This window comes from Schistocerca nitens, chromosome 1 (genome assembly GCF_023898315.1).
Source record: "Schistocerca nitens isolate TAMUIC-IGC-003100 chromosome 1, iqSchNite1.1, whole genome shotgun sequence".
In the NCBI taxonomy this organism is placed as follows: Eukaryota; Metazoa; Arthropoda; class Insecta; order Orthoptera; family Acrididae; genus Schistocerca; species Schistocerca nitens.
Genome location: NC_064614.1, coordinates 408,333,064 through 408,356,652, shown reverse-complemented (window position 1 = coordinate 408,356,652; position 23,589 = coordinate 408,333,064). Strand labels below are relative to the sequence as shown.

General features: G+C 44.9%; 1 protein-coding gene across 3 annotated transcripts in view; it reads left to right on the top strand.

Moving 5' to 3' along the window:
* LOC126249631 (ankyrin repeat domain-containing protein 13D) overlaps positions 1-23,589 on the top strand; it is a 140,462-nt gene that overhangs the window by 79,920 nt on the left and 36,953 nt on the right. For all 3 annotated transcript variants that reach the window (XM_049951310.1, XM_049951317.1, XM_049951323.1), the window contains one exon: positions 18,473-18,598. In XM_049951310.1, the coding sequence (XP_049807267.1) occupies positions 18,473-18,598 (126 nt within the window). The remainder of the gene's footprint in view (positions 1-18,472; positions 18,599-23,589) is intronic.

Genomic DNA, 23,589 nt, shown 5'->3' with positions numbered 1-23,589 from the left:
CTGCCACAAGCTCTATGCAGGAGTTTAAGTAGGTGGCAGGCATGCTTGACAGTGCATGCTGCGCCTATTAAAAAGCACATGACACAGAAAACAGCTTGCCCTACCTATATTGACTGCGTCCCAGTACACAACCAGCCTAAAAGTAGTAACTGAAAAGGGAATGTTGCCCAGTCAGTGTGAGTCAGTTGACATACAATAAGCAGTCATAGCACCATCTAACAGGTATCTTGCCACATGCAGCAGTAGTTGTATATGGCACATAGAGTGGAGTTGGAGGTTTGTGAGCGGGAGGGGGGGGGGGGGGGGGATAGGTGGCTCAGGAGAGAAATAAGTGGTTGGAGGCTAATGAATTGAAGTCTGAGGTATGAGAAAAGGTATAGAGATCAGAATAGAATGGGGGCTAGGTGATATTGAGGCCATGAGGAATGCGGGATTGAAGGATGTGTTGTAAGGACAATTTCCATCTCTCTAATTCAGAGGTGCTGATATTGAGAGAGGGGATTGATATTTTGAAGCAGGCATTGAAACTGAGCTTTTAGTGCTCCAAAACTTTGTTCTGCAGTTTCCTAGCCCAATGCCTCAAATAACTTTTCACGTGTCTTTTTTACAGTCATCTCACATGTCAATTTTTCTATTTTCCTCTGATATGTTTCTCACTTTTTCCTGTTCACATTGACATCCCAGCTTTATCTCTGTTGTTAGTCTACAGTGTTTTCCTCCTGATATCACTTGCTGATGTCTTTTGCATTTTTCCCCTCCTTATAGCTAAATCCCATTACTAACTGACCCCTTCACTAAAAACCATCCCACATCCTGATTCTGAAATACTCTCTTTATCGATGGAATCCCCTCTCAACGTCCTAACGATAAAGATTCCATTCTTCAGATGTCAGCCTCTTTCTTTAACGACATCTTGCAAGTCTTCAGTTCATTCCAGTCTCTGTCCTCACAAACCTAATACTAGAAAAACAAATTTTCATAGTATAGACATCCCTGACCTGGCTCTGCTCTCTTCTTAAGATATACTTCCTATTATGTGTCTCAAATACTTATCAACAATGTAAGGAAGAGAGAGATTGCTACCTACCAGAAAGATGACGTATTAAGTTGCAGCAGGCACAACTAAAAGACAGTTACACATTAACTTTGGCCACATCCTGCATCAGAAAAGGAAACACATGTTCATTTACACAAGCAAGCACACCTTAAGCACATATGATCGCCTTCTCCGGCAGTTCAGACCCTAATGCTTCATGTAAAATGGAAGCACCAATCTGGAGAGGGTGGGGAAGGGAAAGGGATAGCAGTGTACAGTTGGTGGGAAAGAAGAGCGCCATATGGAGGAGTGTGCAGGGACTATACTAGGAACAGGTGCAATGATTGGAGGCTGTTGGGGGTGGGAGGGGGAGGGGCTGGCAAGGAGGCAGGGATGGAGAGAAAGGACAGGAATGGGTGAAGATGGGCAGGTGCATTGGCAGTAGGCTGCACACAAAAAGTGAGAGAGACAAGCATAGGGAGGAGGTGATAGGACAGAGGGGGTGGAAACGGCATGGTAGAGGGTGTGGGGACAGAATGTCACTGTAGCTTTAGGCCAGGATAATTTCAGGAGCAGAGAATGTGTTGTTGTAAGGATAACTCCCATCTGCTCAGTTCAAGGAACCTGGTGGCAGTGGAGGAGGATCCAGATGTAGTGTAGCAGCTGTTTAAATCAAGGATGTTATTTTCAGCTGCATGGTGTGTTACACAGTGATCTACTTCTCTCGTTTTTTGACTACCAACTAGCTGTCCACCATGACGATTGTCCACTGCTAAACTGTGGCAAAGATGAAAGTAGACCATCTTGTGGCACGACACGCAGCATGAACAAACATGCTTTATTTCAATGGCTGCTTCACTGCCCAAGCTATCTGGATCCTCCTTTCCACCACCAGCTTTCCTGAACAATGCAGATCTGAGTTATCCTTACCAACACATTCTGTGCTCCTGAAATAATCCCGGCTTCAACCTACGGTTGACATACTGTCCCCACACCCTCCACCCAACAGTTTCTATCCCCTCTGTCCTATCATCTCCTTCCTATTCTTGTCTCTCACCCTCTTTGTGTGCTGCCCTCTGTCAGTGCAACTGCCCATATTTCTCCACCCCTCTTCTTTTTTGCTCTGTTTCCCCTCTCCCTGCCCCATAGCCTCCTGACACTGTGTCTGTTGGCAGTCTAGTCCCTGCATATTCCTCCAGACAGTGCTCTTCTCTCCCTCAATCCATACACTGCTGTCCCTTCCCCTTCCTTGCCCTCTTCAGATTGCTGCTTCCATTCTACAGGACAGTTGCATTCTGGTCTGAGCTGCCACAGATGGCAGTTGTGTGTGCGTAAGGTGTGCTTGCTTGTTTGAATGAATGAATGTGTGTTCCTTTCCTGACAAAGGCCGCGGCCAGAAGTTAATGTGTAAGTGTCTTTTAGTTGTGCATGTCTGAAACTTAATGTGTCATCGTTATGGAAAGTAGCAGTCTATATTTTCCTTCCATTGTTTGAATTTCCATTGTTCAAGTACTTACACCCCATTTTCCAAATTGAAGTCCTTGCTCTACGATTGGAAGAGCACTGCAAACACTATCTCCATCTCCAAAAGAATGTCTGTTGTACTTCTGCCTTAGAAAAACACTACCCACAAAGGCCTATCATGTCCTTAGTCAAAATCTCTGTCAGCCTCTGTTAGTCCTCTGAACCTGGCTTGCTGACATCTGCCACACCCCCCAAAACTCACTCCCAATGTCACACAAAATTCAAACCTCAGACAAGCCCAGAACACTGTTGACAGCCTATCCACTTCAGTCCCATGGAATAGTAAGTCCCTACAAAGGGTCTCACCTGCAGCCCAACAAGTAAGTTGAATCATTCTCGACCTTTTTGTTACTAACATGTTTGACCAAAACTGCTGAAATCTTAACACTAAACATTGCCTTTCCCATTGCACAGCTCTGTGCAATGGTGAACCTCCTACACTTCTCCTGAACCAGCCTTAGGTTGCTGTCCAAGAATTCTGTACCTTTGACTTGATATCACCTTTCTTTCCCAGGTCCCTTTCCAAGAACACAAACCTCTTGGCAGAAGAAAGAGCTGCATCCATCATCATAAAACATTCTTATTTGATCATCTCCCAGTGGATAAAGGCTCCATCGCCTGATGGAAGGTATCTGTCAACTTGACTGAATCTTCCATTTACAAGCCCTGCCATAGTGACCCCATAGCAAAAGTCCAGCATTACCTCAAATCCCTTTTCAAACTTCCTCCCCAAGGGCCCGGGGGTTAGAATAGGCCTGAGGTATTCCTGCCTGTCAAAGAGGCGACTAAAAGGAGTCATACATGTTTCGGCCTTATGTGATGGTCCCCTGTCTGATTTGACCTCCATCTTTCTAAATTTTCCCGAAGAGCGAGCCAATTGGGGAAGGGCGCTTTACATGGTGCATCGTGTCCATTGTGCACTGAGATCTTTAGCCCACTTTCTCCTCACCGCATTGCAGTCCCGCTCATTCTCCATCTCTTGGGTGGGACACCGTCCTGGGTGCATTTTCCATCATGCACTATGAAGTGTCGCTTTGTGCGTTGACGATGACCATGGACTTCTTAGCACCTCACATCCAGCATGGTAGCTGGTCCATTGTGGTGGGGCTGCCACGTACCCTGTTGGTTGTAGCCCCATGACAACACAGGGATTGCTCTGATGATGATTGCACCGGTAACTCCCCACGTGTGCTGTGGAGTAGATGCTCATCTCCCTGGGGCATCGGGACTACTGGCAATGGCAATCCTACCAGGTGGCTCTTGCTGAGCTGGGGGGGGGGGGGGGCACCCATGGGGAGGGCCCCTGGTCAGAGTGGGTGGCATCAGGGCGGATGCCATGCCATGAAGCCATGAAGGTGGAGATTCTGGCATACACTGAGGACCTAGATCTCGCCGGACCCTCAGACACAATTGATATAGACTGCTTAGGTAAAGAGTCAGTGGCAGCCGGTGACCCTGAGACATGAACTGCCTCGTTGAATGTTCCATGCCTTCCCAGTCTGACAATGACGTCATCTGCCAGTGGAATTGCAGCGGTCTTTTCCACCACCTGACTGAGCTGTGGCAACTTTTAAGCTGTACACCTGCTTTTTGCATAGCCCTCCAGGAAACATGGTTCCCGGCAATGCGGACCCCTGCCCTCTGCAGCTATAAGGGATACTACAGTAACTGTAGTGACTATAATTGAGTGTCAGGTGGAGTTTACCTTTATGTCCTAAACTCAGTCTGTAGTGAAACTGTGCCCCTCCACCCTCTTGAAGCTGTGGCTGTCAGAATAAGGACGACACAGGAAATAACTGTGTGCAATGTATATCTTCCTCCAGATGGTGCAGTACCCCTGAATGTATCAGCTGCACTGATTTGATCAACTCCCTAAACCTTTCCTACTTCTGGGAGATTTTAATGCCCATAACCCCGTGCGGGGTGGTACCGTGCTTACTGGCTGAGGCAGAGATGTTGAAACTTTACTGTCTCAGTTCCACCTCTGCCTCTTAAATACTGGGGCTGCCACACATTTCAGTGTGGCTCATGGTAGTTACTTGGCCATTGATTTATCAATTTGCAGCCCAGGACTTCTCCCATCTATCCACTGGAGAGCACATGACGACCTGTGTGGTAGTGACCACTTCCCCATCTTCCTGTCACTGCCCCGGCGTCAGGCCCACAGACCCCTGCCTAGATGGGCTTTAAACAAGGCTGACTGGGAAACTTTCACTTCTGGTGTCACTGTTGAATCTCTCCCACATGGTAACATTGATGTGATGGTTGAGCAGGTGACTACAACAATCGTTTCTGTGGCAGAAAACACGATCTCTCACTCTTTACAGTGCCTCTGGCGAAAGGCAGTCCCTTGGTGGTCCCCGGAAGTCACCGAAGCAATTAAGGAGCGTCGTCGGAGAGCTCTACAGCGGCATAAGCGACACCCTTGCATGGAGCACCTCATAGCTTTTAAACGGCTCCATGCCCGCGTTCGCAAACTTATCAGACGATGGAAGCAGGAGTGTTGGGAGAGATATGTTTCGACCATTGGGTGCCATACATCACCTTCCCAAGTCTGGAAAAAGATCAAATATGTTTTCGGGTACCAGACCCCAACAGGTGCTCCCGGTGTTAACATGCTCGAACCTCTGCGTCGGAAAATTACCCCCCAGCCTTTTGCGGCTGGAAGGGAAACTCTACTCGTTCACTACATGCCACAGTGAACCCTATAAAGCTCTATTTACAGAGTGGGAGTTCCTCAGTGCCCTTGCACATTGCCCCGACACAGATCCTGGGCCAGATCGGATCCACAGTCAGATGATTAAACATCTCTCGTCTTACTACAAGCGACATCTCTTCGTCATCTTCAATGGGATCTAGTGTAATGGTGTCTTTCATCACAATGGCGGAAGAATACCACCATTCCAGTGCTCAAACCCGGTAAAAACCCACTTGATGTGGATAGCTATCGGCCCATCAGCCTCACCAGTGTTTTTTGTAAGCTACTGGAATGTATGGTGCGTCAGCGGTTGGGTTGGGTCCTGGAGTCAATGTTGCCTACTGGCTCCATGTCAGGGTGGCTTCCGCCAGGGTCGCTTCACCACCGATGATCTTGTGTCCATCAGTTTGTCAACACACGGTGCCGTCTTTTTTGATTTACGAAAAGCATATGACATGACCTGGTGACATCATATCCTTGCCACATTATACAAGTGAGGCCTTTGAGGCCCGCTTCCAATTTTTATCCAAAATTTCCTGTTGGTTTGTACTTTCCGTGCCCAAGTTGGTGCCTCCCATAGTTCCCCCCATGTCCAGGAAAATCGGGTCCTGCAGGGCTCTGTATTGAGTGTCTCTCTATTTATAGTGGCCATTAATGGTCTGGCAGCAGCTGTAGGGTCATCTGTCTTACCTTCTCTGTATGCAGACGACTTCCGCATTTCGTACTGCTCCACCAGTACTGTTGTTGCTGAGTGGTGCCTACAGGGAGCCATACACAAGGTACAGTCATGGGCTCTAGCCCATGGTTTCCAGTTTTTGGCCGCAAAGTCGTGTGTTATGAACGTCTGTCAGCATTATACCATTCATCCCGAACCAGAACTTTACCTTAATGACCATCCACTCACTGTAGTGGAGACATATCAGTTCCTAGGACTGGTTTTCGACACCTGATTGACTTGGCTTCCTCACCTTTGTCAGCTTAAGTGGAAGTGCTGGCAACACCCTCAATGCCCTCTGCTGCCTGAGCAACACCAACTGGAGTGCAGATTGCCCTACGTTGCTGCAGCTCTACAGAGCCCTTGTTCAATCCTGCCTTGACCATGGGAGTCTGGTTTATGGTTCGGAGGTGCCCTCAGCGTTGCGTTTACTCGGCCCAGTGCACTGCTGTGGCGTTCGCCTAAAGACAGGAGCTTTTAGGACGAGTCCGGTGACCAGCATCCTTGTGGAGGCCAGAGTCTCTCCATTGCAGGTTAGGCATGCACACCTGCTGGCCAGTCACGTTGCACACGTTTGTAGTTCTCCTGCGCATCCAAACCACTGTCTCCTTTTCCCACCCACGGCGGTTCATCTCCCACATCGGCGGCCCAGGTCAGGGCTGCCAATTGCATTTGGTGTCCGATCCCTTCTTTCCGAACTGGAGTCCTTGCCTTTACCACCTTTACTTGAGGTCCATTCACGTAGAGCGCCATGGTGTACAGCTAGGCCGCGGCTTTGCCTGGACCTTTCACATGGCCCTAAGGACTCGGTTAACCCTGGGGCTCTCCGCTGCCACTTCCTCTTGATTCTTGACATGTACCGAGGCCACAAAGTAGTTTACACTGACGGCTCGATGGCTGATGGTCACGTTGACTTTGAGTATATCCATGGAGGACATATTGAACAGCATTCCTTGCCCGATTGACGCAGTCTTTTCACTGCCGAGCTGTTGGCTATATCTCATGCTCATGAGCAGACTCGTTCATGCCCTGGGGAGTCGTTTCTTCTATGTACTGACTCCTTGAGCAGCCTACAAGCTATTGACCAGTGCTACCCTTGTCATTCTTTGGTAGAGACCATCCAGGAGTCCATCTATGACCTGGAATGGTCCGGTCGTTCATTGGTGTTTGTCTGGACCCCAGGTCATGTTGGAATCATGGGCAACAAACTTGCCGACAGGCTGACCAAACAGGCTACACGGAAACCACGTATGGAGATCAGCTTCTCTGCGACTGACCTGCATTCAGTACCACGCCGGAAGGTTTTTCGGCTTTGGGAGATAGAATGGCTTAACCCCAGCACGCACAACAAACTGCGTGCTATTGACGAGACAACGAATGTGTGGCAGTCCTCCATGCCGGCCTCTTGCAGGGACTCTGTGGTTCTATGACAGCTCCGCATTGGCCACGCTTGGGTGACACACGGCTACCTCCTGCGATCTGATGACCCACCTCAGTGTCGTTGCAGCACCTGGCTGATAGTGGCCCATCTCTTGGTGAGCTGCGACGGACTCATCAGTTACCGGACTCGTTGCCACTAATTTTATCTGACAATGCCTCATCGTCTGATTTAGTTTCATGTTTTATTTGTGAGGATGGGTTTTATTATTTGATCTAAATTTTAGTGCATGTCCTTTGTCCCTCTGTGTCCTCCACCCTATTGCTTTTAGGGTGGAGGTTTTAATGTGTTGCAGGGTGGCTGGCTTCTCCTTTTTATTGTCATGGTCAGCCAGCCATGGTAATCTGTTTTGTTGTTTTAATCTCTTCTACCTGTTTCTTACATGTCTTCTCCCCTTTTGTGTATTTAAGTGTTTGTTGCTCTTCCGTTGTTGTTGTGGTTTTTCTTTTCTCTCCGTTTTGTGTTGTCAGTCTCACTTGTTTTATTCTCACCCTTGTGGCATTGTTTTATTCGGAACAAGGGACCGATGACCTACCAATTTGGTCCCCCCCCCCCCCCTTCTTTTAAACCAACCAACCCCCCCCCCCCTCTCTCTCTCTCTCTCTCTCTCTCTCTCTCTCTCTCTCTCTCTCTCTCTCTCTCTCTCTCTCTCGCAATGCCAAGGCCCTTCTCAAACTTGTAAGCCCATCCCAGAATTTCTACGCTGAATCTATCTACCTTGTTGCCTCCTCTCCACACCTTTCAAACACCTTTTACATCCTTACAAAATCCGTAAACTGAACTGCTCGGGGCACCATATTGAAGAAAATAATTTTAGAAAATAACTGTGCTCCCATGAAAAGAATCTCAATTCTTCTTGACCCACACCTCCAACTCATTTTATGCTGCCAAACATCCAATATCAAGGAAATGAACAATTTGCTTCATTGCTTCTCAAACATCTGCACCATATTACCAGTTGGATCCTTGTCTGTCAGTGTTGACACCACCTCCAATACACCAAAATCCCCCTATGCACATAACCTAGCCACAGTCAAGCACTGCCTCTCCCAGTACCCTTCTGACTCAAAATTCACCACTTCATTTGTTATATACCTGACCTAAACTAATCCTTAGAGTTATACAATCAGATCTGTGGCATGGGGTATCAAATGATATTTTCATATGCCAACCTGTTTAAGGGCCATCTAGATTGAACCTTCCTAACCACTTAATAACCTAATCTTGGTAAAATTCATTAATGTTATTTCTGTGATCTGGACCCAGGGCCAAGACACCCTTTTCTCATTCCCCCACAGCCTTAACACCTTCTCTTGCATCTGTTTCACAGTATTTCTTTGCTCAGTGTGCTGGGATGGCTAATGCAATTCAATAATAACTGTCTAACAAAACAGTAGATTTCTGCAATCAGGACAAGGATCATTGCCATACTGAAACATAGTAAGCCAGCTTGCAATGCCAAGAACTTTAATCTTTTATCTCTTTTGTGATATCTTTATAAAATCCTTGAATAGTGTAGCTAAATCATTTCAGCCTTGCCATTGAGCCACGTTTGATCCCATGATGAGCTCTATTTAGGCCAAATAAAAATTGTACAGCACAAATCCTCAATCTGACACAGAGTATTGAGGATAGTTTTGAGTGGGGTTCGGTTACAGGAGCAGTGTAAGTGGATATTGTGTTGCACAGACTATATCAATTAAGGAGAAACTATGACATGACCAGCTTCATAGGAACTCTTTTTCAGAACCATAGATTGTGTATGTCGAACTAGATGGCAAGAAAAGTAAGACAAAAGGCTTCATCTATGCTGATGATCTGGCACAAATATCTCAAGCCAAAGGTTTTGAAACAGTAGGGAGGCATCTAACAATTACACACTTTTCATCTACGAAACAAAGATGTCAACAGAAAAATTAGTCATATAGGATGTCATGGAGCTGGATCTCTGTTATAATCTAAAATATCTGGTGCTCACGCTGGACCCTGTGCTGACATTAAGGAAGCACTGCCTAAACACAAAATAAAAAGTATTCACCCACAATGTCATCATCAGGAAGCTCACAAGTAGCGGATGGGATGCCCAACTGACAGTATTCAGGACATCGGCACTTTCATTATGTTACCCTGCCGCTGATTACACTTGCCCTGTTTGGTACAGTTCTGTTCACACCAGGCATGCGGATGTTGCCCCTCAATGAGACATATAGAACATCAGGATGCTTGAGAGCAACACCTACCTTCAAACTTTCCAGCCTGGCAGGGATAGCCCCAGTAGATATAAGGCAGAAAGCTGCTGCAAACACTGTGAGATGCAAAGTGGAACCAAACTCTGCTCATCTGTTTCATGGACACAGCCTTCTCTGAGCAGCGTGAAATCTAGGGGACCTTTCTAAAAACTTCCATCAATGATAGTGCATCACCGTCAATGGCATGACAAAACCTGTGGACAAACAGGAATGCAGATATCACATCATGGATCCTACCTTCAGAGTCCAGCCCCCCCCCCCCCTTTTCCACACACACACACACACACACACACACACACACACACACAGCTGAAAATTTGCAATGGAAAATGTTGAAGTCCCTCAACTAAGAAGTGGGTTGGATAGATAGAATAAAGAATAATATGGACAAACGGAACTATTTTGGGGACCTATCAACTTGATGCGAATGTGGAACCAAACAGACCACCAAGCACGTGTATAATTGTCCTGAGTGCCCAGTTTCCTGCATGCAGGAAGACCTATTGCGGGCTACAGAGAATGCCATTGAGATTGTTAATTTTTGATCTGCTTATATTTAGAATTTTTAATCTGTTGATATATAACTATTATTGTATGCCACTAACTGCCTCACATTGTTCGCATATTTCCTTTGCCTGTATTAATGTTATGTATTTAGTCTGTTTTTTCAATTTTCTCTGCTTTGTATTCAGCACTTTTGATATGAATAAATAAAGTGTGCTAACCCCCCTGAACGTTGAACTCCACCTGTCCAGTGGCTCCACAGAAACTTTTGTCCCACACCATGCCCACCAAGTGTCAAGTAGTATTTCCTCTTAAATAATTGCCAACCCGTCCATGCTAAAAAGTCTTTCTCATATGGTGTGATCATCCATGGCATGGACAATACATTTACTGAGACGAGCAACCTTTGGCCAATATGTTGAAGGTCTTTAAATAGTGCCTTCCCATACAGGCAGTAAACTATAAACCAAGTCCACCAAAATATCTTCCGTGCCATATTCTCACATGCCCTAACTATCCAACCACTCTCATGAGCCAGCTACAAAGGAGCACATCTCTCATTACCCAATATCACTTTGGACTGGAACAACAAAGCCACCTACTGTGCCAGGGCTTCGACTACCTTTCGTTGTGCCTTGAAATAAGGAACAACCTTCCCAACTTTCTCAAATTGCTGTTGTGTCGCCCATGTAACCTACGAAATACCCTTCTCCATCCTTGTGTAACACTGAATTCGCACCATTTGTTACATACAAACTTTTCCATAACCTCTGCATAGCCTTTTATGTGGGCTTACGTAACCACCCACCAGCTGTTCCCCCAAAAGAATCATCACTATGGCCGAGACCAAAGTTAAGCAACATGCGGAATATGCTCCTGAGCACTATATGCTCACCTCAAAAGCTACTTCACATGTGGTGAGATCTGGATCCCTCTCAAGTACCAGCTTCTGTGAATTATCAGGATGGTAACTGTTCTTACTTACACACTATGCAATCTTGGAATCCTTCTGACATCAATCTTTTTCAAATAGTACCTCATACCATTCTTTACCACTGTTCATACACTTTCCACTACACTGCTTTAATCTACACCCACACTTTTCCCTCATTGGTTTCCCTAGTCCGGTGTACCCCGTCCTCTGTATACCTTGACCCACTTCTCCAATTCATTGGATGCTTCAGGCAACTTCTCATGCTGTACCAAGACAGAATCTCTGGTGCCACATAACTATCACATTTCTTTGCTGCCTCTCTCTCCCAGTCATCACCCTCCCCTCCCTCCACCTCTTCTTTTCCCTCCCTGCCCACTTCACCTAATATCAGTGTCTGAAATTGGTTAATTGGCTGGGACAGTGCAGGTGTATGTGTCTGGGTATGTGTGCTCACGTGTGTGCAGTTATCTCTGAAGGAGGAGATTGAAACCTCAGCAATATTGTTTGTATTATCTTCTTTTTGGCTATCTTCCATTACTTGTAACCCACCCAAGAATTTCCAATATGATGCTGGTATCACGAAAGAGTTGTTGTGTCAGAAGAGTGTGTAACCTACTCAGAAATATGAGCCTGCAGATTTACTCATTACTTGAATTCAAACCAATCTATCAAAGATAGTTTGGAGCCCAGTTGCATTTTGGTTTGAGCCCAGGCAAAAATAATATTTAAGTGTATCATTTGCAGCATCTGAGAGAGATCATTATATGAGTGATTTTTTTAAAAAAAATTTCAGTATCTTTCAGTGCAAGGCGCATCCTTACCACGGTATTATTTTTATCTACACCAGATGCTCCAGTCTGAGAACAGGTGTACTTCTGTAACATTCTTCCATACATAGCTTTCAGTGTAGTGGTACAGGAATGGACAGACCTCATTTTCTCCGTTTTTCACTTCACCTTCATGATACTAGCACACCGTGGAATGCCTAGAATTTGTATCATAAATGCAAAAAAGATTAACTCACAGCTGACATAGATAGAATGTTTACTGCACTGGGAGGTTTGGCAGAGGAGAGTTTTGCATGGAGTTGAAAGTTAGTCCAACCGTGTCATACCTGCCTGTGCATTCTTGCTTAGTTATATTAATGAATTCATAAAATGTCCTGCTGCGCCGTTTGTGAATATCCAGTTCAAGTTGTGTAGCTCTTTTACTACTGTAGTCAGTAGATATGTGGACTTTTTAACTTAGCCTGAAGTTTCTCATGTTTGCCAGATATATCAATTTGGGGATGACTGAAAGGGAAATTGTAAATTTCATGAAAATGTTTCCTATAGAAGTCTGTTTCACATTTACTTCTGGGTACTTTATAGGGAATATTGCCTGCATAGTTTTCAGATCCAAGTGCGTATCTAGGTATTTCATTTCCTTTCCAGCATAATGAGTGTCTTTGATTGGGAAAGATGCGATGTGTCTATCAAATTTATTACATTTTCTGAAATTTTGGTTGTGCATGGATTTGTCCTACCCATGTCCCGTGAAATTTGATCGGTAACTAGTAACTGGCAAATACGAAAAACACATTTCTGTGATACAGCATGAAGACTGAGAAAAGCATGTTTGCAGACACGTACTCTTCTACTACAGACAGTGGCATGGTAAACAAAGGAATGTTGTTTGTTGATGCTATCGATGTTATTGACAGCTTTTCTTGGCCTTCTTTTCGTAAAGTCACCTGCCATAATTAACCCTAGTAGATAAATATCCTGACTATTTTTTTTCCATGTTTAAAAAGTTTGAAAGCATCTTAGTGCAATCATCCTCACTGATATGTTGGAAACGTTCCATTCAGCACCTGGAATTTATTAAGTAATCGCAAAGCATGTAGTACATTCAATGGAATTTAATTACACTGAATTTGTTGAATGGGTAACTGTCAATACTGATACCTTACCAGCAATCAGCACTGGCAGATTTTCCAAAAACTGCTTTCCCACTATAGTCATTATATGGCAACCTGTAAACTCTGACTCCTTGATTCTCTTCTTCTTGTGTTCACTTGCATTTCGCTTTCATTTGGGAGACATTTTGAAAGATGGCATTCTATAACTTACAACAACAATCAACAATAACCATGACTCGTCACTAAGTTGGCACCAAGTTAGTGTTTTGTTACACTTTCTGCACCTGCCTGGTACAAGCCAACGCTATGTAGTTTGAAGGTGGCGTAGTGCAAGCTCACTGGCAGGACGCAACATGCGGCGGAGAAAGGAACTGAGTCACTTACTTGATTACTTTCTCCTCAGCATATAACAAATTGAACTCATGTTATTCCCACAGGAAGAAGCCAAACATAGTTCATTTCGTAACAGTAAGGTGCGTCTTGGTCTGTTTAATACATGTATGTAAAAAAAGTGAAAATCGCTAAAAAGTGTCTTAGTTCCTTTCCCCACTGACCGATTTCATTAAATGTAAGTACCTCTGCCAATAACAGCAGGACATAAAGGATGTATCCACCTCTGCCAATAACAGCAGGACATAAAGGATGTATCCAAATTCAGTGTAAGCATATCACAGTTTTATATTTCAATCTTGTCCAGTTTTTATAGGCATCAACTTTTATCGCTTAAACCTCTCTATACTGATTATTCATTCACCAATGCACAATGAGTACTATGTAAACATGACTCCCTATGTGTCAATAGTTGAGGGGTAGCTTGTCTAATACAGAGCTATAAACTCTGTGAGAATTTCATCAGTGAAAGACTGCTAGATTGTAACAAAAGAAACAAACAGAGAAATGGTAGAGTCTTTGAACATGCCAGAAAGTATAAATTATTAAACGTGGCTTCATTTTTAGCACGCAGATATAGAAACTGTCTGAGCCAGTACAGTAAAACTGAATGTCGGGCTTTGCGTTTCTCACCGGTTTTAGAAAAAGTTAGCACGGTAAATATTACAGAGATGTAGTTTAAAGCAATCCTACACTTCAGGTGTTACAGATTTTTTTAACATAAGAAAATCATTTATGACAGGAAAAGCAAGAGGTTCCTCCCCCTCCCCCCCACCCCCCACCCACCTCCCCCTTCTCCATTTTTGAGGAGAAAATATTTTGTTATTGTAAGAGGGTGGTGTAAAAAACATTGACTTTTAGGATAAGCTGGTGAAGTAACAAGTTATATGTTATATAGTGGTATAACTGTATAACTATGATTTGTTAGTATGAGCACTAACAAGTTTTTAGTCACTAACAGAACTGCCCCCTGCGGGTCCAGGGGTAAGTATAGGCCCGAGGTATTACTGCCTGTCGTAAGAGGCTACTAAAAGGAGTCTCACACGTTTCGGCCTGTGTGTGTTGCAAATTTCTGTTGCTAGTGCGTGCCATTTGGGGAAGGATACCTTACGTGGTGTTTTTTGTTTGTCCATCATGCGCGAAGATCTTGCATGCCACTTGTTGTCATGTAGCGGGCTTTGCACCCAACATCTTACAGGTTGCCTACTTCTCGTCTCCTGCACTGTCTCATCCTTTGTGCCAAGATAAGGCGTCTCTATGGGTATCAGATCCCTGTCAGCGTACCTGGGCATTCCCTGAATGGAGCAGTTTGTACTGAATCAGACACGATTGCAGAGCATTATGCTCAGAGTTCTGCTGCTATGAATTACCCGCTGGCCTTCTGCTCCCTGAAACAGCAGTTGGAACGTCGGAGCTGTTCATTTCATACGCACAACCCCGAATCATACAATGCTCCATTTAGTGAGTGGAAATTCCAAAGTTCCCTAGCCGCTTGCCCTGATACGGCTTCTGAGCCAGATCGCATTCACTATCAAATGCTCAAACACCTCTTGGTGGCCTGCCAGCGACGCCTCCTAGTCCTTTTGAACCGTATGTGGGTTGAGGGTGAGTTCCCATCTCAATGGCAGAAAGCATTATCATACCAGTGCTGAAGCCTGGCAAGAACTCACTGGAGGTAGGCAGCTACCACCCCATTAGCGTCACCAACATTCTGTGAAATTTGCTCGAACGCATGGTGAGCCGGAGGTTTAGTTGGCTACTTGACCGATAATCTGGTCTGCCATCCGTACAGCATTTTCCTGCCATCAGCATCTGGTTGCCGTCTTTTTTGACATACAGAAGGCATACGATACAACATGGCGACATCACATCCTCACTACACTTCATGGGTGGGGTTTTAGGGGCCCGCTCCCGATTTTTATTCAAAATTTTCTGTTGCTTTGTTCCTTCTGCATGCAAGTTGGTCCCTCCCATAGTTCCACCCGAGTCCAGGAGAATGAGGTCCTGCAAGGCTCTGTCTTGAGTGTCTCCCTATTTTTAGTTGCTATCAAGGGACTAGCTGCGGCTGTGGGAACATCCGTATCAGCTTCTTTGTATGCTGATGACTTTTGCCTGTACTATAGCTCCACTGGTATTGCGGTTGCTGAACGGCAACTACAGGGCACTATCTGCAGGGCGCAGTCTTGGACCATCACGCACGGCTTCCAGTTCTCGGCCGCCAAGACTTGCGTCATGCATTGCTGCTGGCATCACACTGTTCACCCTGAGCCGCAGCTTTATCTTGGCGGCGAACCTCTTGCCGTGGTGGAGACCCATCGGTTTTTGGGCTTGCTATTTGCTACCCAGTTCACTTGGCTCCCTCATATTTTGCAACTTAAACAAACCTGCTTGTGTCATCTTAACGCTCTTCATTGCTTGAGTCACACCAGCTGGGATGTCAATCGGTCTACCCTTCTTCAACTGTATCATGCGTTGATTCAGTCCCGTCTTGATTATGGGAGCCTGGCTTATGGTTTGGTTTCACCTACCATGTTGTGGTTGTTTGACCCCATACTTCCGACTCGCAACTGTGGTTTTCCGCATAAGCCCTGTAAACAGAATACTTGTGGAGGCTGGTGGCCCTCCATTGCTGATCTGGCACCAATGACTGCTGGCTACTTATGCTGCATGTGTTTGTAGCTTGCCCGGGCATCCAAATGCCTTCAGCATTGCCGTTGCTTGACCCCCATCCTTCACTGCAGGATCCGACTCGCAACTGGGGCTTTCTGCACGAGCCCTGTCAACAGCCTACTTGTGGAAGCTGGTGTCCCTCCGTTGTGGATCCGGCGCCAACAACTGCTGGCCGCTTAAGCTGCGCATGTTTGTAATTGCCCGGGCATCCCAATTACCATCTCCTGTTCCCCAACTCGGTCGTCCATCTTCCGGAACGGCGGCCCTGTTCAGGGGGTCCAATTGCAGTTCGTGTCCGGTCTCTTCTCTCTGGACTTGAGTTTTTCCCTCTCCCACCTCTTTTCCAGGCCCATATGCACATACCCCCTTGGTGTGTGCCCCGCCCATGCCTTCAGCTGGATTTAGCACAGGGCCCGAAAGACTCAGTCCCTCCTGAGGCCCTCCGCTGATGCTTTCTTTCCATCCTTGCTGCGTTTCGTGGCTCTATCTTAGTCTATACCGACGGTTCAATGGTTGCTGGTTGAGTTGGTTATGCCTTTACTCTTGGGAAACACTCTGAACAACACTCATTGCTGGATGGCTGCAGTGTATTCACTGCAGAGCTTGTAGCCATCTCTCGCGCCCTGGAGTATATCCGCTCCTGCTCAGGTGAGTCCTTTGTTAACTGTAGTGACTCCCTGAGCGGTTTATGAGCTATCGACCAGTGTTTTCCTCACTCTCGTCTGGCTGTCCAGGAGTCCATCCATACTCTTGCCTGTTGCAGCCTCTCTGTGGTTTTTGTGTGGTCCGCAAGTCATGTCGGCATCCCGGGTAATGAACATGTTGACATGCTGGCCAAACAGGCTATCAGTGGACCAGCACTGGAGATTGGCCTTCCGGAATGACATCTCCAGTCAGTATTGCGGCAAAAAGTCCTTGGTACTTGGGGTGATGAATGGCGCACCCTACCTTTCCCCAACAAACTTCAGGTCATCAAGGAGAATACAGGTTTGTGGCGCTTCCTCTTGCCATCCTCTTGGAAGGACTCAATTTTTCTCTTCTGGCTACGCATTGGCCACACCTGGCTGATGCACGGTCATTTATTGCACTGCGAATACCCACCTCTATGTTGCTGTGGATCAGCGTTGACAGTGGTCCACATCTTATTGGCCTGCACTCGTTTTCACTGCCTGATATGCTCCCTGCTGCAATGGCAGGCTTAGTTTTGAGTTTTCTTCAAGCAGGGGGCTTTTATCGCGCAATCTAAGGGTTGTTTTTTTTTTTCCTTTTTTTGGGCCTACAGTGTCCCCCCCCCCACCCCCACCCCACCCTCCACCCCCCTCCCATGATTGGCCAGACACTGTAACACACTGTGTGCTTTTAATTCTTTTCTGGTCTTTGTCTGCGCTCCTTGTTCTTTGTCGTCCCTTGTCCTCTCCATTGCTTGTTTTTCTTCCTTATGGGTGTTTCATGTTAGTGGAAAAAGGTACCAATGGCCTTTCTAGTCTGGTCCCTTCAACCCCCAGAAATCAACCAACGAGTAACAGATGCCTGCCATCATTGACAATGATGTGGTGCTGATGAATAGCGATATTCTGCATGACCCACTGAAGTGTCAGAACGTCATGCTGTTGATGACCTGAATGGCTGTTTTCAGCTCAACATTGGTGCTGGGTTTATTGCTGTACACCTCATATTTAATATAGCCCCACAAAAAGGAGTTGCATGTGTTCAGATCCAGAGAATATGCTGGCCAATCGAGGCCCATGCCAGTGGTCTCTGAGTACCCCAGAGCCTGAATGCGGTCCCCAGAGCGCTCTTCCAGGACATCAAACACACTCCTGCTTCAGTGGGGGTCAATCTCTGTCATGCCCGAATTACATCTTGTCAAAATCAATGTCACTTTGGGTGATGGGGATGAAATCATCTTCCAAAACCTTCATGTACCTTTTGGTAGACACCGTGCCATCCAGGAGAACTCACCCGTTGAGGGTGAAGAGACTACTTGATTGCAGAATGCGCCAACTTTGATTGTTGGTAAACACATCCAAGTGAAAATGGGCTTTGTCGCTAAACCAAACCATGCATGCTCATACTAATTCCCATCATGCCCTGTGGCCAACTGTGCAGTTTAAACATTATAATGCAAACTGTTCAGAAGTCATGACAGTTTTATTTCATATAGTTTAGGAATTGTGACCCTGTAATTTCCAGTCACTTTTGTTTGGAAATGAGACACTGAAACAATAAATAAAGCACTTGTAGGTACTAATGTGATGATTTAATGGGTGTCACAAAATAATTTCCCATTTTAGAATGATAAGCAGGTAGTAATTCTTCACAATTGATAAAATTACTCATGTAGTTTAGATCTAACTTATGTTTTGCTGCATATAATCTGCCAGTGACTGTATTTACTTAACTTCGTTTTCCAGGAGGAATACTGTCATGTGGGAAACCCATGTAACATAAGCCCTGAGGAGTACTTCGACAGTGAAGATCTTCATGGAAGGGATATAGGACGTCCTAAAGAAATAAACACAAAAATACAAAAGTTCAAAGTAAGTGCATGAAAAGTGATCTCAACTATTGCACTTTCTCTTCATAAAAACAACCTGATTTGCTGCACAGTAGAAATTAATAACCAACTGCTTCACTTTCGTTTGCTCTTTATATGTAAATGTAATAGGGTCGATTGGTTGTTTTGCTTAATTGGTTGTTTTGCATAATTTCGTTATGCAGTATGTACCATATCCCGATTTGAATGTTTCACTATAGACCGTGGCTTCGCTTTGATGTACTTAAAAATGTGCAGTATTAAATGTGATGTGTTACTACAGCGAAAGGAATCTGTGACCACTGGAGACAGTGCCACAAGTTCCTCCAAAAAATCTTGACACAACACACACACAAATGTCATACTAACTAATGTAAATCCACCCAATGATGGAGGTTTAAGCCTTTGAAATGTGTCTTGGAGATAAGTAAAACGGAGACTGGTAGCAGTAAACTTGTTTCATTTAATGTCAATAACACTCACGGTAAAGCCTAATCCAAAATGTTCACATTTAAAGTTAATGTGCAGTATTGTTGCATCCTTTTTGTAGAAATTGTATGTAACACACATTAATTATCATTCAAAATGATTTCTGTATTAGTTACAACAGAAGAAATGTTTCAATATCATTTATTGCAATTTTAAAATTTTGTGGATGAGATGTTTAAAGGTCAAAAGTTATTGACATATAGGGAACTTTGTCAAAACTCTCACCTTCATTTTGTACACTAGACAGAGTTTGTTAATGAACAGCAGCAGCAACTGTACTTTTCTAGTTGCCCATAGTCCAGTCTTGTTTCATTCCCAGTAAAAATAAGAAAACTTGTCAATTTGGTAGATAGATTCTAAATTTCAGTTTGTAGTTTCTGTATTTGTGGAAATTTTGTTGCAACAAAATAATAAAGAAGGGTTCATATTTTTAGCTGCTGGCTATATGAAAGAAATCGGTAACTGCTTTGTAAACATTTGATGGCAGTCATATCCTTATTCATCACCACATTTTATTTGGTAGCAGCAGCAGCACTGTGACAAACATAAACTGATAATTAAACTATCTAGATCTCTCTTTCAGACTTGTTCATGAAGACAGAATTAGAAACATCTTTGTATTTGTTGACACACACAGCCTGTGACTTCTTCACATTTTTGGATAAACAGAAGGAAAGTTTGTTAAAAGGCTTGCCCCTCTATGAGGATGTCGGTGACTTCTGCTGACATGAAAACAAACTCATCCAGTTGTAACACACCTGGGGGTACAAATGGTGGTGGTGGTGGAGGGGGTTCTCTCTCTGTTTATGCTTGCCACTTCTTGCGCCCTGTCCACACCACGTACCTGATAATCCCGCAACGGTCGTACTGTTCTGCTCCACACTGCTGCTGGCTTGCCTGAAATTACGTATCTAAGTATGCAAGTGGGTTTAGGGGAGCCATTCAACGTTAAGCACAGCACTGTCCTATGTCTGGTATGAACATCTATATTCTGAGTCGATATGGAAATCACAGGTTGCACTGTTTACACTCTATAAGTCATAAGTGACTATGCCAGTTAAGTACTTGGTGATTATCTGTCCACAATATCACTTGGACGAGCATACGTGCAACTGACACGAAGCGGGTGATTTTTGATGATGCGGAAGCGAATGATCAAACGAAAGTTCTTATGCTCACCACGCATAGACAGATATCTGGTACCAGTCCTCCTTGACACTAGTAATAATATAACACTGTTCATAAAGTTAATTTTTCAGTTCTCGGTTCTCACTTGTACGAGCGTGCCCGTAACCGTCGCGGTGCGGCTGATTGTTGATGATGCGAAAACGCGATGACTGAACGCACGTTCTCGCGCTCACTACAAGATACTGGCACTTGAATACTCTCTTTTGTGGTAAACTATATTGCTGATCGACATTAGTTCATTCTGAGCAGCCGAACACAGTGCAGATGATTGATGTACAGTGCGACACGCAACGAAAGATACACAAATATGTTATCAGCGGCACTGCTCATTTTTAATTGCATCATTACACACTTCCCTCTGACTCACTTTCATATTTCATCACTTTACTGTAATAGCTCTTGAACTTCCATAGTAACAAAGCCTCTCACATGCAGAACTACCACAACACAGCATAACAGTTCAGTGTCCCATGCTCAACTCTGCAAACACACTGCCTGCAAAGATACTCTGCAACTAAGCCAGCAATATGACAATACGCTTACACAGTTTGTTATGGTGAAATGGAGTGAGATGGTGCAGTGGCACTCTGATCTCGCATTCAGGATGGTGACGATCCAAATATGTGCTTAGCCATCCTGATTTCGATTTTCCGAGATTTTGATAAATCACCCCAGGCAAATGCCGTTATAGTTCTTTTGAAATGTAGGAGGTGAGCAGATGGCAGGCCAATGGTTTGCTGCCATGAAGCAGGAGGTCCAACAATTGAGGAAGGCGGTTAAGGACTGCAGTGCTACTTTATGTATGGGTATACATTGATTCCACAGGGCTGGATGCATTGGACCTGACTGCTGACCAGACGCTTGCAGCAGCTGCTATTGCTGTGTCGTGGGAAGGCCCATAGTGCTGGCTCACACCACTGCAGGCTGTAATGATGAAGGCTCTGGCAGTGTCATGCTCTGAGCCCAAGAGTGCCGGAGATCCATGTTATATTCCCAGTGAGGGCAGGGCAGGTTGCAACTCCTCGTTTTGTCCCCTCATCTGGTGGCATGGTGGTTCGCAGCTCCCTGAGCAGGCATTCAGGTGGTAAGCAGGGATTCAGGGCCCAGCAGTGGCAGTGACAACGCGTTATGTCCACGGGGCTGAGCATCAAGGACTGACCATACATCACAGTCCACGATCGCTGATGAATGATGGTGGGATAGTACTTAAATGCGATGCCGTCTGCTGAATGCGTGAAGGCAGCATTATTAGTGCATCATGCCGAAGCCTCTTGTTGTGACCATATTTGTTAAGGTGTTGGTATCTTCCCAAAGGCAGCCGGGTGTCGTAACTGGCAATAGGTCATTTATAGTAACTGTTCTGGCTGGCCGGATGAGCATTCTGATGTAGCAGTGTACTCGGCAGGGTGATGGCTGTTGTGATGTGTACTCATTACCTCGCCCAGTGGCGACCTTGGCTCCACCCTATGTTCTGAGTCTTGGGTTTCTATATTTTGCTCCCTCATATGGAAATCTGCTCCCTAGATTTGGAAAAACTGGGACACAGTCACTGTTGTTTTCAGTGACTTGCAGTACATTTTTTCAGTCACAGTCTCTGCTGAATTATGCCTGCTTACACTAGGTGTCCTGTTCAATTACATTTTATGCTTGGTTTTCTTGTTGGGTTGTTGCTTAAGTGTGATTCTGTACATTGCCTTGGATCCTGCATGGAATCTGCAGGCTAAAGGTGTGCAGTGTCAGGATTTGGGTGACCTTTCATTTGAACTGGTAGTCTACAGTGCCAATAACAGCAATAATTACACAAATATCTGAGGTAAAAGTCCTTGTCATTATGAGTTGGCGGTGGTTCTCTGTCCTGTATTTTGTCACATGATCCAGATGATGATCTGTGTTATGTGGCCATTCTGAATAGCTATCATTTCGTCTAGAGAGGCAAGCAGGGTCGGATCTGTCATGTTGTCGAAGTATGTAAGGTTCTGGAAAGGTAGGATTTCTAGATTTTGGTCGGATAAATAAATTGAGGTGTGGGTAAGATTCAGGATAGTGGTTCCTGTATAGTAGTGGATAGCCAGAAAGTGGGTCCAGAAATGTTTCACTGGGTGCCATCAATTAACACTCTCTGCCTTTGTAATTCCATACTTTGTGTGCCTCCCCATTGTTTGTAGCAGGTGATGATTATAGCTACAGGTTGTGCAACTGAGTACATCCAGTGTAAACGTACTTCATGGTAGAATTCCGTTTTTCCTACAGTTATTTCCAATGGGCACATTGTCGGGACATCCTGGTGATGGAATAATGAAAGTTTGCATGACATGGGTACGGTGTGTATCTGGTGTGTTGGGGTGGGTGGCAGATAGCAATTGGCCCAGCTCAGCAAAACAACAATTTTTGTGCTAAGAGCAGGGTTGGAACTGACAGTTCAAAGTTACTGACAATGTCTTATGTACTTTTTTTTTTTTTTTTAATTGTACAAGACTCATCAGAGCTTCCCAATACACAGGATAGGTGTGCAGGGCCTAACATTAGAATCTGCAATCGTTGCATGACATTGGTAATTGAATTTGAACCCAGGTGGACACCATAGTAGAATGGTAAGGACTCTTTTTCAGGTGGCTACTAAAAGTTCTAGCAGTGCAGGCAGCTTCTCCTTTACCTTTCACAATCCAGCTATGAATTGCTCAGGTGGTAGTAATATGGATGTTAAGTGTCCCCAAACTGCATGTAATAATGCATCCTGCAGCTCAGTATTTTCTACATGGGTGTTGGCAATAATATCCAAAAGAGTGCAGAGTAGCCCAGCAGTTGCTAATTGTGTATCCAGCCTCAATATGATGAACTTGGGGTTCAAGGAATTCGCTGCGTATTTTTTGCATGGGTCAGCACCTGCCAAAGATTACAGTTGCCTGGTGTTATTTATCATGTCATTTTCTGTGCTGGCAAGCTGGGTGATATGTGAGTTTATTGCATTCTGGGTAGCATTTTCATCGGCTTGCAGCTGTTTCAAGGTTTCGTTGATCTATTCAGTGTCATCTGAGTCAGATGTTGTGAAGATGTTTTTAGTATGCAGCAGCCCATGCCTGTTCAACCCCCCTTTCAGGACTATCTCCATGGTCTGGCGAAGCTGACTCTGTAGTTGAGTAAAAGCTGATTTCAGTAATTCACCTGGACATCTCTGAACTTTGTGTTATTACCTGTCATAACTTGTAGCCTGTCAAAAGTACTGTACAGCCACCTAATTTAGTATTTTACTTCCCACATATTGAAATCTAGCCTTAAAGTCCACTAATTGTCTGATGTGATCACGTCTGGCTGTTGCCT